Below are 16,995 nucleotides of genomic sequence, written 5' to 3'. Positions count from 1 at the left end.
ACCTGAACCCTCCAAATAAAAGATAGATTAAATTAAAAAGAAAAAAAGCAACCAACTATATAATTTCTATAAGAAACCTACTTTAAATATAAGGAAACAGATGAATTAAACATGAAATGATAGGGAAATCATACCACGCAAACATGAATCAAAAGATTTTATGGGCTTTATTTATCTAAAATATAGAAAGATGTTTTGAGCTCAGGACAAAATTATTGGTAACATTTTATTTCATTTTATTTTTTAAAGATTTTATTTATTTAACAGAGAGAGAGAGAGAGAAAACACAAGCAAGGGGAGCGAGCTACAGGCAGAGGAGAGGGAGAAGCAGGCTCCCTGCAGGGAGCCTGATGCAAGGTTCAATCTCAGGACCCCGGGATCATGACCTGAGCCAAAGGCAGCTGCTTAAACAACTGAGCCACCCAGGCGCCCTATTGGTAATATTTTAAAATTGCCATTCTGACCTCTAAGCGTTAACCTTTCTTTAGAATGAAAGATAATTACAACACTGCCGTGGAATAGAACTATGTAAGTCCCAAAGTGAACCACATGTGTAATTTTAAGTTTTCTAACAGCCACACTAAAAAGAGTAAAAAGAATAGTGGCGGATGTGTGTCTTCATATATTTGTCAAAACCCATAGAATGTATAACACCAAGAATCAACCCTCATGTAAACTCTGGACTTGGGGTGACAATAATGAGTCAGTGTAGGTTCATTGATTGTAACAAATGTGTCACTCAGAGCAGGGTGTTGATGGTGGAAGAGCCTGTGCCTATGTTGGCGTGGGGGGTGTATGGGAAATCTCTATACTTTCTGCTCAATTTTGCTGCAAACTAAAAACTGCTTAAAAGAAAAAAAGTCTCTTTAAAACCAAAAAAAACCCCAAAAAACAAAACCCAAAATAAGTAAAAAGAGACAGGTGGAATTAATTTTAATAATATTTTACATTCCTTGATCAGTAGGGGAAGAAAGGGATAAAGAAAGGGGGGTAATCAGAAGGGGGAATGAAACATGAGAGACTATGGACTCTGGGAAACAAACTGAGGGCTTCAGAGGAGGGGGTGGGGGAATGGGATAGGCTGGTGATGGGTAGTAAGGAGGGCACGTATTGCATGGTGCACTGGGTGTTATACACAACTAATGAATCATCGAGCCTTACATCGGAAGCCGGGGATGTACTGTATGGTGACTAACATAATGTAATAAAAAATCATTATAAAAAAAAAAGGAAAAAAATATTTTACATTCTTATTTTCATCCTAAGTCTTTAAAATCTGGTGTCAGCACATTTCAGTTTGGACTTGCTATCTCTCCAGTACTCAAGAGCCACATGTGACTAGTCGCTACCATATTAAACAGTACAACTGAGACTTTTGATTCTTCTCTCCTGGGAGGAGCTGCGAAGTAAGGTGGGCAGTAAACCCAGCCAGTCAGTTCTGTGACCCAAGTTGAAGGTTGTCCATATCTCTCATTATAGTTCTAGAGTGTTTAACATCATTCACTGTCTGTCAAGCACTGCCTTAGACATTTTAAATACAATATCTTCCTTCCTCTTCTTATGAAGTCCAAGATAAAAGTAAAGGAAAAAACTGAGACTCAGAGAAGTTAAATGACTTTGCCCAAGGTCAGAGAGCTAGTTTGAACACAATGAACTGCTAATGTGATTAACGGCTAGTTAGTGCAGTTCGGACTCAGGGGTATCTTAAGCCCATGCTCTTTACTCTACATTACATAGCTGCTTTCTGTGTCATGGGAAACCTAACTGCTTCTGGTCGTCTGATCAGAGGGAAACAGGAAATAAGCTATTGGCTTCATCAGAATACAGTAAGGTAATCCCAAAACCGCTGTGCTGCTTGTTCAAGCATACTGCCTGAGGCCAGTGTCAGATCATTTGCCTCAGTGGGCAACCATCAATAGTTTCTAGATCCTATATGCTTTTAGGGTGTCCCCCCCCCACCCCCAGGAAGGTTAATGAGCCAGGTAGTTGGCCAGAAAATGCTTGGCCAAGAAGGGCCTTGATGTCCCTATTTCTTGACTTCCCCCAGGCTATAGTGGCTGGTCAGCCATCTTTTGGTGTGGAACAATCTCAAGCAGCTTCCATTTGGTGGCTCATCATCACAACTCAGATTTCAGCCATTCTTCTAACATGTCCGTCCCCAATATAACTCTCGGTAGCAGAGAAATTGTCTCTACTACCAGGTCCCCTTAACCTCACTATTATAACCATATTGGTTTACTTGTTCAGAGCAACTTTACTGCTGTATCTGATAAGAATTGCCTGGAAATAAACTCATTTCTGATTCTAGAGCTGAGAGATCTCCACGTATTCAGGCATTCTCTTTGTGCACGAGACTCCAGGTATCACCTCTGTGGGTCGACAGAGGCGCAGCCAACCACTCCGGTGGCTGGGGACTTAGGATCTTTGAACGGCACCTGAGCAGTCCTTTATTCTTTTCCTCCTTCTTTAGCTCCTCCAGAGTCAATGATTCTGAGGGGGTGGGTAGATAGTCCTTCCTTTAGGAATCGTTATGGGTTGAGCGGTGTGTCCCTGACTCGCCCCCAATTCATAAGTTGAAGTCCTAACCCCCAGTACCTCACAATAGGAATTTTGTAGATGTTATTAGTTAAGATGAGGTCACACTGGAGTAGGGTGGGCCCCTGAATCAATATGACTATGTCCTTATAAAAAGGGTAAATTTGGACACAGACACCCACACAAGGTGAATTCCATGTGAAAATGAAGGCAGAGTCAAGGAGATGTGTCTACTAGCCCAGGAGTGCCAAGACCTGCCAGTAACACAGCAGAAGCGAGGAGAGAGGTGAGTCAGATTCTCCCTCAAAGCTCCCAGAAGGAACCAACCCTGACAACACTTTGATCTTAGACTTCTAGCTTCAAGAACTCTAAGACAATACATTTCTGTTGCGTAAGCCACCCAGTTTGCAGTACTCTGTTATGGCAGCCTAGGAATCTCGTACAGGGACCCAATGGTCTAATGACCCATCTGCATGGCTTACGACAATCAGTCTACCTATTGAATTATCTTGGGAGTGGTATCTATTATGTGTATGACCCCATTTTTCCATATGGAAACCTCCTTACAGGCCTCTCTATGACATTTTCTAAGGTGCACAGAGCTAAGGAGACCAGCTATCCTGTTTTGCCTGGGACTAAGGAAGTGTTTGGGACATGAGACTTTCAGTTTTAAAATCAGGACAGTCCCAAACAAAGCAAGATGTGTTGGTCACCTTACACAGAGCCCACTTCCTGCACAGGTCCTTCCAGGGCACAGGTGAACCCAGAGTAACTATCTTAGTCCCCTCAGCTGAGTGGGTTACCACAGGAATTGGGAAATTCTGTGCAGAGGAGATACCTATTGTAACAGAGGGGTGAAAGCACCTCAAAGGTCTGGAACTAAAGGTAAGAGGTTCTGAAAGAATGGTGGCAGAGGTGCAGGGAGGGTGTAGAGATGAAGCTGGAAAAGGTGAGGGTCCAAGGGCTAAGAACCTCTGGCCCCACGTTAAATAATTGTACATCACTCTGTCCTGTAAGAAAACAGGTGGCCTCTCAGACTTTGAAGAAAGAGAGTTGTCATCAGAGCAGATGTTTCAGAAAGGTTATCGTAATTTATCTATGTTTTCCCTTTGTAAACTTAAAAGAGAGAGACTAGATATAAAGGGATCTTAAAACATAGAAATTACAATATATGGACTTTGGAACTTAAAAAACTGTAAAAGGAAATTATGAGATAATAGGGGAAATTAAGCATTGGATATTTAATAATATAAAGGAATTTTAAATTTGGAACTGTGCTTATACTTTTTTTTAAAAGGGAGGGGAGAGGGATCCCCCTGGGGACTCTGGTTAAGTGTCTGCCTTCTGCTCAGGTCATGATCTCAGGATCCTGGGAGCCCCTGCTCAGTGGGGAGTCTGCTTATCCCTCTGCCCGCCCCACTTCATGCTCTCTCTCTCAAATAAATAAAATCTTTAAAAAAAAAAAGATTAATTCAGGAACGGAGAGAGGGAGAGAGACACTTTGATAGCCAGTGGACCCTCTCAAACATTCCCCACAAGAGCTGTGGGGGTAAGGAGTGGAGTGGACCTACCTCCAAATTATTTCTTAAAATCTAAACCTGACATTCAAGGCTCACCACATCTAGGTACACAACCATTCCAAAGGCACCTTTTCCTAATGGGAGTAAGTACTTAACAGTACATCAAAGACACATAGCGGCTACATGTGCCAAAGAGCTTTGGTCTGAAACTGTCCTCGGTCCCCTGTTAGGAGACCTTGTCTTCAGCACTGCCCCTCAGATTTTAGGGGAAGTCGAGTTGACCCGGGTACTTTTTTTTTGCGTGTGAGGCAGCGTCTGGGCAGAAAGGATACTAAGAGGCTTATTGAGGGTAAAGAAAAGTGAAAGCCAGAGGTCCCTTTGGTTCAGACTTGGACTTTGCCCTTATTTCTCAGGCGAACTTGCAGTGTGATCTTGGGCAGGTCAGTCTCCTCTCTGAGCCTCAGTGACCCCGGCTGCAAAGCTCAAGATGTGGTTGGGGTGTTGTAAGGACCCTTCCAGCTCTGATACCTTCTGACCCTGCACTTGGGGAAGGCCTTCTGCCGGACTCCACAGCAAAAAACCGACGCACAGCTGGGCCTTAACAAAGAGCCGGGGTCTCAGGAATGTTCCCGCCCCCAGCAGGTTTTGGATACTCCCAGAGGCCGAGGGGCGGGGCTTGAGAGAGCCGCCGCCAATCATTAAAGGTCCAGGCCGCCGGGGCGGGGCTTCCGCGAGCGGCGGCGGCTGCCAGGCTGGGTCCGAGCATCCCGTGGCTCCGGACCCCGGCCCGGATATGGCGGCTGTCCGGGCCTCCCCGCGAGGCGCGCTGCTGCTTCTTCTGGCCGTGGCGGGGGTCGCGGAGGTGGCAGGGGGCCTGGCACCGGGCAGTGCGGGTGAGTAACTGCTGGAGCAGCGGTTCGGGGCGGTCCAGGGCGGCCGCCTCAGCGCTCCAAGATGGCGCGAGGCAGGGGGCAGGGGTGCGCGCGACCCCCAGACATGGCCCAAGTCCGGTGACCCAGGGTCCGGAGGTCCCGGCAGGCGGGAGGGGGCGCTGAGACGGGACGAGCGAGGAGCCCTCTCCACCCTCGCTCTCTCCCCCCGATCATCTGCTGCACTGGGAACGGTGACCCGGGTTCGAGGCCTTGCCCTGTCACCCACCGGACTGGCCCCCGTCTCGGCCCTCACCCCCACAGCGGGTTCGGTCTCTGCCAGAAGTGGTGAAATGCCTTTGCCCAGGACGGTCGCGAGGGTTGGGTGGGATTTCCGAGGTGCAGCCTCCTTACTGCCGCCTGGCCAGTTATTGTAACTTGACCCACAGTTCAGAAAGGCAGACCTCAGGCGGCGAGCGTTTGATGGGCCCCACAGCCTACCAGGTTCAAGTCTCTGAAGAGAATGTGCCCGAGCCTGCTAAATCCAATCTGCTGCCATCTGCGGTGGGCGCACGGTGTGTCCAAGGTAGCGCTGGGCTCTGGCGGGAGATAGATTAAGTTGATGTAAAGCACTTCCCAGGTTATGGCCCATGCAATACTAGTTGTCCGTTCTCAGCCCACAACCACTGGATTCTGTGGAGTAGTTAAGAATATTTGAACAAGTTACTTAGCCTTAGTCTTTTTGTGCGTTAATATCCACATTTATTATATATAGTACCTTGTGGATTTTAATGTGAGAATTAATTGAAGTAATTCATGTATAGAATTTAGAATAGCATATAGTAAGCGCTGAAACATTAACTATTAAGTAAGTTTGGGAAACACTGCACATTGTACCCTTCTCTTATAGATTCACAATAAAGGGCCCAAGGATTCCTATAGTAAAGAAACTTGTTTGCTGGGGAAATGGGAAAAAGACTGCTAGTATGTATGGGAAAAAGACTGCTAGTAAGTATGGAATAGGTATTATTTTACGGTAATGAAAATGTTCTGAAATTAAGTAGTCGTGATGGTTGCACAACTCTGTGAATATTTTATTTTAAAAACAACTGAATTGTACACTTTAAAACAACTGAATTGTACACTGCAATGGTGTGTGATTGTTAATGTATAAACTGAGGCATATTAAACATTTTCAGAGTTTATTTGAGCAAAAATTGATTTGAATCAGGTAGTACCAAACAGGAAGTGACAGGAGCTAGAGGAAAGATTTTGATAGAAAAGAGGTAGAAGCACAGCAAGGAAATTAGTTGATTGGCTATAGCTTAAGTGGATGCCTTATTGGGAAAGCCTAGGTGGCTGTTAGTGATTGGTTTTCCTTAGGTTTCAATTTTTTAACCTTGAGGCATTATAGGCTTAGGTTTTGGTTTGCTTAAGTAGGCTATCAAGGCATTAAAACCACCTCAGTCTAATGGCCTTCTTGTTTAATTAATTTAACATGATTTCTATCTCAATAAAATTATTGTAGAAAAAAGAAGCTTGTTTGCTTATGAACTCTTTTTTGTCCATGATACCTACAGGACACTTTAGAAAATGCTGGGCTAGATAATTTCTAAAGCCCTTCCAGCTCTTAAAATCCATGACAACATACAGTTTGCATTGTTTGATAAAAACAAGAAGTCCAAGTTTGATCTAAAAGTGAGATTTGTCCCTTGTACTAAGTTCTAGGAAGCATTTATTGCCTGGTCCTTACATAAAGGACATTGAGTAATACAATGGACAAAAGCTTCCATTGTGAATTTGTAGAAAGTGTGGGAAAAGTTCTTCAGTCCTAAATAAAAATTGAGAACAGAATATGAAATTGTATTTCAGTGAAGGCCTGGCTTTTATTCCTGATCAGACAGCCTTCTTTTTCCTCTCCAAGTCTGGGTATTCCTATATCCTCTGGTATAAGGCTTTACTTAGAAGTCTTACCTGTTCTTAGAGATTTTTATTGCTATTCCTGGGGGGTGGGGATGAGGGAATGATACTACTTGCTCAGTGATTATTATCTCTTGTGAAGTTTTGGCACACCTTCTGCGTTGGAGTAATGCCACTCTTCCTATCCCAGTGTATCTTCCAATCCCAGCACCTTCCCCCCCGACCCCCCATTTCTGATGTTCTCTTTGAAGGATGGGATGGGACCCTATGCTGTGGTCTCAGGATCTGTGTGGCATGGCATATGATAGTAGCACTGTTTCTATTTAAGCTGTTTTGTAAGGGTACAAAAGAGGGAAAGATGAAACATTAAGGGCTAAATTTCAATAAGTTGACATTTAAGGAATTATGTAATAGCCCAGAATCCTGAAAAAGAATGTAATGAATTTTAAGTTAGAAAAAAGCAAACGCCTATCTGGACAAAAGTAATAAAAAGCAGATTCTCTTTCCAAAGACATATCTTGGCCTACATTGTGGAAAGAGCTAGGATTGGTGATAGACCAGATATGACAGTTTATTCTGGTGTACTGCTAAAAGTTCTGTCTCATATCCATAGATTTAAGCAATCTCAGTAACCATACTTTTCACTGTGTGCCTCTTCTAGAAGAAAGTGGGACGATGTCAAGAAAGTGGTTTTTATATACTTTAAATGTGGTTTTTAAAAGAGCAGAACATCCCACAGAGGTTTGTTTATTTAAAAAAATATATATTTATTGAGTGCTTGCTGGTCGTCAGGCACTGTTCTAAGTACAGGATTGCTGCTCTCGAGGAGCTTACATTCTACCGGAGGAGAGAGAGATAATAAACAGGTAAATAACATGATTTTTGATAGTGATAAGTGTGCTGTGAAGGAAACCAGCTGTTATTGTATGTGTGGAGGGGGAGGGGTGGTTCTTTACATGGTGGTGACAAGAGAGGCCTCTCTGGGAAGGTAAAATTCAGAAGCAAAATCTGAAGACTGAAGGTCTAAGAAAGTCGGATAGAGACCAGAAAGTGCAGAGGCCCAAAGGCAAGAAGGAACCAGTATGGTTGCAACATAGCGAGCAGGAGGGTGAGCTAAGGCCAACAGTACTGAGCCTTGCAAAAAGCCACATAAGAATTACGGATTTTATTCCTTGTGCAGAAAGAAACAATAGACTGTTATGTTAGAGATGTAAGCTTTGATTTATATTTTAGATCACTCTGGCTGCTGAATGAAAAAAAGTGGTTGTAGTGGGTTAGGAGTAACAGCAGGTCAACTGGCTTCTGCAGTAGTCGAAGCAGGAGATAGTGGTGATTTACAGTGAAATGGTGGTGGAGGTAAAAGAGGAGAGATTCAGGATACCGCTGATGGATCGGATGTGGAAAGTGAGGGAAGGAGAAATTAAAGATTACTTGTAGATTTTTACCGTGAGCAGTTTAGTAAAAAATGATGCCATTTACTGAAGTCTGGAAGATGGGGAGGAGCAGATTGGAGGAAGGTTGGCAGGTGAGCCAAGAAGAGCATCAAAAGTTCTGTTTTAGTATATGTATAAGATGGATATTAGGAATAACTGCCTAGGTCCATTCCAGACCTGTCAGTAATCCATTCAGCAAATATTTGTTAAGCTGTTAGTAGTGCCAGATGCTGTGATAGGTGCCAAGTATAAAGGGATAAGCAAAAACGGACATGGTCTCTGCTCTCATGGGGTTTATTGTTTAGTAGGAAATTCAGACATTAAGTACCATATATATGTAATATATATCTACATTGGTAACATTATGTAGTTGTATTAGTACATATCCATTTATATTGAAATGTGAAGAATATATCTGAGGGAAAATATGATGTAGTCAAGTATATAGCACATCATATGGATGCTATAAAGCACACAGATAACATGAAAAAGATGTCAAGAAAAGTGTAGTATTAAGAGAAACTGATCATGGAATATACCACTGGGTGCCAGACATTTATACTTGTAGATTCCTTGTTTTTTAGATGGGAGGCCTGCAGCGTAGAATGGACAAAGGAATTATCCAAAAATAGTGTCTTTTAGCCTGGACTCATTTGCTGTAGTTGTTTCAGAATGATGAATGTCTAGGTTATGGCTCTTTTGACCCCCTAAGGGAACAGAAACCAGGGTGGCTCAGGATTAGGGGGCTAGTGTGTAACATCTAGCAGGGAAGCACATAGAAATCCAAAGGTAGGAAATTCAGCAAAGTAGACCTCAGGGACTGCTGTGGGAACTAGAAAGCTGCTAAGAGCTTAAATTACTGTTAGAAGCCGTCTCTCTCTACCTTTCATAGCCTCTCTGTGCATCTCTTGGATTTCCCAATCTCCACCAATCAGCTTCCTCTTTTTACTCATCATTTCTGGACTACCATAAAACTTCAGCTTCCCCAGCCCCAGCTCCTCTTGACTCTATGGCTTCAGGGCCCACCAACTCCTGGCTGCACACTTCTGTGCCTGAATATATGATTGGGTCCAACTTACCTTTCGACTTAGGCCAAAACCTCGTATGATGTTGCTAAATTATGGTTTAGTTACCATATGAAATGTGGTACTGAAGTGTCCCAGTGGGAGAAATACTACTTTTTGTACTTTTTTCTGATAAAAGTCATTGTATAACTGGGAAATTATTACTTATTAACCAATGAATATCATTTTTTGAGCTGAGCAGCATGCTAAATGGATACAAGAAGTTTACAAACTGGAGATACTGTAAGTACACACATGAAGTGAATAGAGAAGATTTAAATGTTAAAGTTGCCAGTTCTGCTAGAATATCGGAGCCTTCAATAACCAAAACATCAACAGGGCTTAGAGTTATTGGAGAAGAAAGTCTTACTAAGAGTTGAGATGGATTTAAGCCTTGAAAGGTGTTCCGGATTAGGTCAGCAGGGAAAGGGCACTTAACATTTCAGTCAGAAGGCTGTGTTCAAGGTAACAGTAGGCTTTCCTTGTTAAAAAATGATAGACGGGGAAGGTAAAGTTATAAGAAGACTTGGAAAGTTTAGAATTGGAATAGCAAGAGACTACTATGGGCCCTTTATTAGAAGAGTTGACATCATAAAGGGTCTGTCTGGCAGTCATATTGGTAATAATAGACTCAAATGATTATAATTGGCTGTTTTGGCACTGTAATATAAGGCAAGCAACGGAGAAGGATATCTGTAACTTGCCAGTGATTCAGAAAAAAATATATATATATAGAAATATCTCTCTCTCTCTCTCTCTATATATATATATATATATATGTCTAGATAGATAAATAAAGCAGTATGATGAAATGTTAGCAATGTTGAACCCAGGTAGTGGGTAGATGGGTAGTCACTTTATCGTTTGGCTCTTCCTTCGCTGATAATATATTTTGTATAGAAACAGAAATACTTAAGTATTTTTAAAGGAATAAATGTAACAATTGCAAGAATGTACTTTTAAGTGAAGATGTAGTTGTCATTTAAATGTTTTAAATGTGTCAATTTCTAGGCTGTTTTGAAAATAAATATGTGATTAAAAGTAAGATCAGCTTTTTATTAACACGTCTTTTTTATTTAGAATGACCTTTTTCAGTATCAGCTCAGATTTAGTTTTTTTCCTCGTCAACAGTGTGGGGTATATATATTCTGTTTTAGTAATTCTTTTTTTTTTTTAAAGATGTTATTTATTTATTTGACAGAGATAGAGACAGCCAGCGAGAGAGGGAACACAAACAGGGGGAGTGGGAGAGGAAGAAGCAGGCTCATAGCGGAGGAGCCTGATGTGGGGCTCTATCCCATAACTCCGGGATCACGCCCTGAGCCGAAGGCAGAAGCTTAACCACTGTGCCACCCGGGCGCCCCTGTTTTAGTAATTCTTTAGGAAGACATTATTTAGGGGGAATCTTTATTTTCTTTAGAGAAGAAAACAAGAATGGCTTTTCATTAACTAAATTGGATTATAGCATTTAGGAGGTTTCTGTGGCAAAATTCCTTTTAACTTCAAAAATCCTATAATTCTATGAATATTTTAGTTTTAGATTAGGCTATTTGTTTTTTTAAGTGCTGGTTGGTCTTAGAAGTTGCATTTTTCCCTTGTGGCTGGAGAATGTGCTTCCTGCTTACTTGCCTATCTTTAGTACACATGTGGCCCAAACTGTTAGCCAGACCTTGATGTTTCTAATTATTGGGTAATTCTGCTTGCATATTTCTAGGTTACACTAATACCTTTTTAAAGGCAGTATACATGGCTTTTAGCAATCTCTTTGGTTTTCATTAATTTTATAATTATAGACTTGGAATAGGGTGCAAAATATGACACTCATCCTTATGTCTTTAATGAGGATAACACCTGAGCTTTTTATTTTCATCATGTCAATATCAGGTTTTATTTTTAACTAATTTACCTGTGTCTGTTCAATTCCATTTCTTGAGAATAAGCAAAGTTTTAAACTATTTTTCTTGAAGAACAAGAAATTAGATTAGAACCAGATTATAAAAACAAAGCATTTCTAGAATTAATTGTCTTATATAAAAACATTAGGCCTTGGAGAGTTTTTTTTTCACTCTAATTGTTAAATGACCCAATTAATCCATTTTAATAGCTCTAAAAAAGACAAAGACCTTTAGTTGCTACATTAATTGCATTTGAATCCCTTCTCCCCATTCTTAATGAAGGCATGTGAATTGATGTCTATTTGTAGACTTTTATTTCTTGAAAAATATGTAGTGTTAAAGATTCTAAAAAGTTTTGTTTCAAAGGAAGAAAAATGTGCACCTATATAATAATGGCTAAGGTTAAGGATAGGGTATGGAAAATATGATGGAACATAGGTCCCTTAGCCTGTTCTTGGAGTGTGGCAGCTCTCCCAAGGGAGGAAATGTACTATTAGAGAGGAATGCTCCGTTGGGAGGGGGAAGGGAGTTATTACCAGAAGACTTTAGGCTGCCCTCTGTAGTCCCATATTGTCAGAATTATCAGAAGGCTTTTGGAAAGACTAGAAGGAAATATGTCAAAGTGTCAACAGAGGTTCTGGCAAGACAGTGGGAATATAGATCATTTTTCTTCTTCTTTTCCAAAGTTTGGGGTTTCTTAATGAAAAAAAGAATTATTTTAAAAATTTAACTTTGGGGGTCACTACATTGTAAATTTGACCTTAACATTAAATAGGAAAAAATGGGCTTTTACTTTTATGTTTTTAATAAAACTTTCCATTGTTACTGAACTTTTAATTATAACACATTTTGTTTCTGTTCTAAATAGACCTTTGCTCCAAGAAACTGTTTTTCAAAAATCCCTAGGCCCAAATCAGACTCTTGTCTACCGGATTGTTTACTTTTTGCTAAGCTTGTGCTTATTGGGACCATATGTTTTCCTGAGTTATCTTTGCTCATGATCAGCTAGATTTTTTTGCCCTGAAATGACCTTTGTGTTAGAGGATAGTAGAAAGTGGCAACTTCTTCAACACTTCAAAAGAGCACATCATTATCACACAAGAGAGCCTTTTTTCGGTTTTGTTTTGTTTTCTTTTTCCTACCTGCCCTTCCCATTCTAATGAGTAATGAGACTGGGGACATAACAAGAATCTTAGAAGATGGGGGGAGCATGGTGTGGCATGGCAGGGGAGAAGGGGTGTTTTAAGAAAGTCTTACGAGTGATTGCCTCCCATATACCCTGTTTTATAGAGAATCCAGTTTTGAACGTAGAAGGCTTGTTGGTGAGATCTAAAGAGCTCTTCGTTTATTCATCTATTCATTCATTTTTCCCCCAGTACCAATCCTACCTTCAATCAAAAAAGCTCTGCTTTCATCTAACTTGTGTACTGAAATTGTATAGATTGCATTTGAAGAGATTATGTTACAAATTTATATTTTAAACCATTGTATCAGATCCAGCTACCTGAAATGTAATATTTCCATCTTGTCCCTTTTGACAGCCCCTGATCAATCCAGCTGTATTTTTTTCCAGTCAGGTACACTGTAGGATAATAATATGTCCCTGCCGTTTATTTCTATAGCCCATTTATGCGTTTCTCAGCCTGTAATGCTGCTTGGCAGTGTTTTTCCTTTTCTCTAATTTGATGTTTCTCACACTGGCATTCTGAAATGTTAGTAAGTGGCATGAAAAAAGTGTTCTGTGCTCTGAGAAGTCTGTCTACTTAGATCTTTTTTGGGGAGATTAGTAATATATAAGCATATTAAAGGCTTTGTTTGTGAAGTCCTGCAATAAGGAATTCTCTTTAACTTTTTTAAATCCCCCTTCATTTCCCAGTTTGTTTGAACATGAAACGTTTTCTCCGGAGGGATAGATATTAACAACTCATGAGTAGAATACAAGTTTGAGAAATGTATTTATAGTTGCTTCCTTTCTCTGTTCTCCAGAGTGACAGTTCCACACTTCTACAATTTCACCTCAAACCCCCAACCCCATCCCATCCCTTTTTGTTTTCAGATCTAATCTGTGTTTCACTGAGAAAATGGAGGCCATCAACTCCCTCATAATTTATTAGTGTCGTTATATCCTAGACTCTTGTCTAAACTTTGTTTTACCATCAGACTGTAACCTGAATAAAGTCAGAGAACATAACATTTATTCACTATTGCATCCCTAGCCCCAAACTCAATTCCTTTTTTTTTTTTTTTTTAAGATTTTATTTATTTGAGAGAGAGAGAGAAAGCACGAGGAGGGGCAAAGGGTGAGGGAGAAGCAGACTCCCCACCGAGCAGGGAGCCTGATGCGGGGCTCAGTTCCAGGACCCCAGGATCATGACCTGAGCCAAAGGCAGACACTTAACCGACAGAGCTACCCAGACACCCCTCAGTGCCTTTTCTTAAACCCATATCCCTTTCCAGCAATCTCCAATATTCTGTTTCAACCACAACTGTGTGTATGGAAGTTCAATTCTGGCACTAACCACCCAGAGTTAGAACAGACTTCACAAGTTACAGGGCATGGTCCCCAAAAAGACACCACTTACCCCAGACACCAGCCACACTTAGGCAGTCCCCAGGCCACCCACACTTTTGAAAAACTGGCTATAAATCCAGGCTTCCCACAACCACCTCAAAATCAGTAATTCACTAGAATGATACATAGAGCTCAGGGAAGCACTATAATTATGATTACAGTTTTATTATAAAGGATACAAATCAGGAGGACCAGCCAAATGAAGAGACATACAGGGTGAGGTCTGGGAGGAAATGCAGAGCTTCTGTGCCTTCTCCTCATGGAATCAGTGTGATCACCCTCCTGGCACATAAATGTCTTCACCAACTAGGAAAGGTCCACTGAGCTTCGTATCTAAGTGTTCATTGGGATTTCATCACACATACATGGTTGATTGGATTATTGGCCATATGATTGAACTCAATCTCCTTCCCGGTCTTGCTAGAGGTTAGGCTGCTATCCTGTGGCTCAAAGTCCTAACCTTTTAACCTTCTAATCAAGTGGCTGGTCTTTCTGGCATGCCAGTCTTCATCCTGAAGCTATCTAGGTGAGGTGGGGCGGGGCCGCGGGATTACCTCATTAGCATAACAAAGATACACCTCTTACTCTAGAAATTCCAAGGATTGGAGTTTTTCTCCCAGGAATCAGGGACAAAGGCCAACTACAAATGGGGAGGGAGGATTTTTCCTTCCCTCCATCCTGCATCTTCCTGTAACTGCTACTCTTTTTTTCCCCTCCCATTTCTTTTTTCTTCTCCTTTTTTTTTTTTTTTTAAGATTTATTTATTTATTTGAAAGAGAGAGAGACAGAGAGAGAGAACGGGGGAAAGGCAGAGGGGGAGAGAGAGAGAGAGAGAGAAAGAAAGAGAGAGAATCCCAAGCAGACTACCCATTGAGTTTGGAGCCCTGCTCAGCGCCTCAGTCCCTGAGATCATGACCTGAGCGGAAACCAAAGTCCGATGCTTAACTGACTGCACCACCCAGGTGCCTCTTCCCTCCCATTTCTGCCAGACTTATTGAGAGCCAGTGTTTGTTTATATTTCCTCACCTCTGGTTTACTCCTTAATATCATCCACTTCTAGCTCCACAGAAAGTACCTTGTGAAGGTTACTAAGTGGCCTCCTAATTAGTAATCCATTTCCTTTTTTTGAGTCTTCAATCTAACCTGTATGTTTTGGTACATGACACTAACTACACCCTCTTCTGTAATGCTGCTCTCTCAAGGCTGACCTACCTGTCTGACTGTTTCATTTCAGTGTCTTGTCTTGTTTCTTCCCGTGTCTCAGATCTTGTGTTCTTTAGAATTTGGTGCTGTGATTACTTCTCACCAGAAACTGTCCCTAGGCAATGTCTTTCATTTCCATATACCTTCTTTATGCTGATGACTTTCAACTTGGATCTTTCAATTTAGCTTTACCTGCAATCTTGTCTTAGCTTTCTGACTTTACTGCAATTCCATTTGGATGTCCTTTAGGAACCTTAAATTTAACATGTTCAAAACAAAATTCACTGTCTTTTAATCACTTAGTCATACATTGTAGATATAATAATAGAATATAGCCTATAGGGTAATTATAAGGATTGAATGAGATAATGCTTAAAGCAAACTTAGTAAAATTCTGGGACATATGGCAGTCTCCACTATTAGCCTGCAAGCTTCTTGAGGGCAGGGACCATGTGCTCAAACAGCACTGTCCTTGGCTTGTAAAAGCTTATTGAGTTAAAATGAATAATAATAATCTGTTGAATAAATATTTTGTGTAGTCGTCTGATTTAGTTTCATCATCTTGTTTATTTAACAGTGGGCAACATCTGGTATTTTTTCTCTTAGGTGCACTGTGTTGTAATCATTCAAAGGATAACCAAATGTGCCATGATGTATGTGAACAGGTAAGCCTACATAATAATCGTTGAGGTTATGTGTTTATTAAGTATAATTGTTTTGGAGAAATCTGCTGGACAGCACCTTAACCAAGTCATCACAGTTCACATCACCAATAATGGAACAAATTAATATGTGTCTGCTGACAATGCACTAAAGAGAAGCACAGCATCTTAAGTAGCATTCCTGTCAAAAATGCATAACCTGAATCATGAGGAAACAATAGGGCAAACCAAGATTGAGGGATATTCCTCAAAACAACAGCCTGTACTCTTTAAAGTTGTCAGGGTTAAGAAACTTGAAGATTAAAGGGAACTACAAAGATATGACAAGTAAATGCAATATACAGTCTTGGATTGGATCCTGGAATTAAAAAAGATTGTTATAAAGGACCTTATTGGGATAAATTGGTGAAATTTGAACATGAACTATAATAATAATGAATCAGTGCTATGATCCTAAATTTGGTGATTGTATTGCAGTGACGTAGGACAATGTCCTTGTTCTTGGAAGATACATGCTGGGATTTGGAATGAATGATCATGTCTTTAATGAATTCTGAAATGTTTTGTCAAAATAACAATAATATCTGTATATGTAGAGAGAGTTAAAGCAAATGTTGCAAAATGTTAATAATGAGTAGATGAAGACTATGTGAGTGTTATACTACTCTTGAAACTTTTCTGTAGGTTTGAATTTTTCTGATTGAGCCTTTTAAGACAAGTTCCACTGAGACAATACCTGTTCATAAAGTCTTAACTTTCTTTCGTCACCTTGGTTATGTAGTTCGGGCCTTGGCACTTGAGAACAAATGGCCTCAAGTATCTTTTGAAGAGTTTTCAATAATGTGGATTTTTGTCACTTCCTAAACTTTAGAGAGCTACCTAACTAGAATTAAAACTTCTCTCAAACAATATTATGAATTTATTTTTAAAGATTTTATTTATTCATTTGAGAAAGAGAGAGCCCATGTGTGCACGATGGCCAGGGCGGGGGTGGAGAGGAGGGGCAGTGGGGGAGGGATAAGCAGACTCCTTGCTGAATGTGGAGTGCGGTGTGGGGTTAGGGGCTGGATCACACAACCCTGAGATCACAACCCAAGCCAAAACCAAGAGTTAGCCACTCAACCAACTGAACCACCCAGGCACCCCTCAAACAATATTATGAATTTAGAAAGGTTTTGCAAGATACTCTTTAATTATAAAACAAGACAGTGACTCAACTCATCTAAGTACATGAATTCATGTCAAAACACTACAGCAAATTAAGTTTTCTGCAAATTGATTGTCCAAACAACAGCTTTTAAAAGCAAAAATGGCTCCTAGAT

The 16,995-nt window shown here is 40.8% G+C and overlaps 1 protein-coding gene across 1 annotated transcript in view; it reads left to right on the top strand.

The window, feature by feature from the left end:
• The first annotated feature begins 4,783 nt into the window (after positions 1–4,783).
• RECK (reversion inducing cysteine rich protein with kazal motifs) overlaps positions 4,784–16,995 on the top strand; it is a 67,360-nt gene continuing 55,148 nt past the window's right edge. Inside the window, exons 1-2 of the mRNA XM_045780345.2 lie at positions 4,784–4,948; positions 15,618–15,676. Coding sequence (XP_045636301.2) covers positions 4,849–4,948; positions 15,618–15,676 — 159 coding nt within the window. The 5' untranslated portion in view covers positions 4,784–4,848. The remainder of the gene's footprint in view (positions 4,949–15,617; positions 15,677–16,995) is intronic.

The sequence above is a fragment of the Ursus americanus genome, chromosome 18, assembly GCF_024610735.1.
Source record: "Ursus americanus isolate L20-20 chromosome 18, mUrsAme1.1.p, whole genome shotgun sequence".
Classification (NCBI taxonomy): Eukaryota; Metazoa; Chordata; class Mammalia; order Carnivora; family Ursidae; genus Ursus; species Ursus americanus.
Note: the sequence above shows the minus strand (reverse complement) of the source record. Positions and strands in the feature narration are given on the sequence as shown.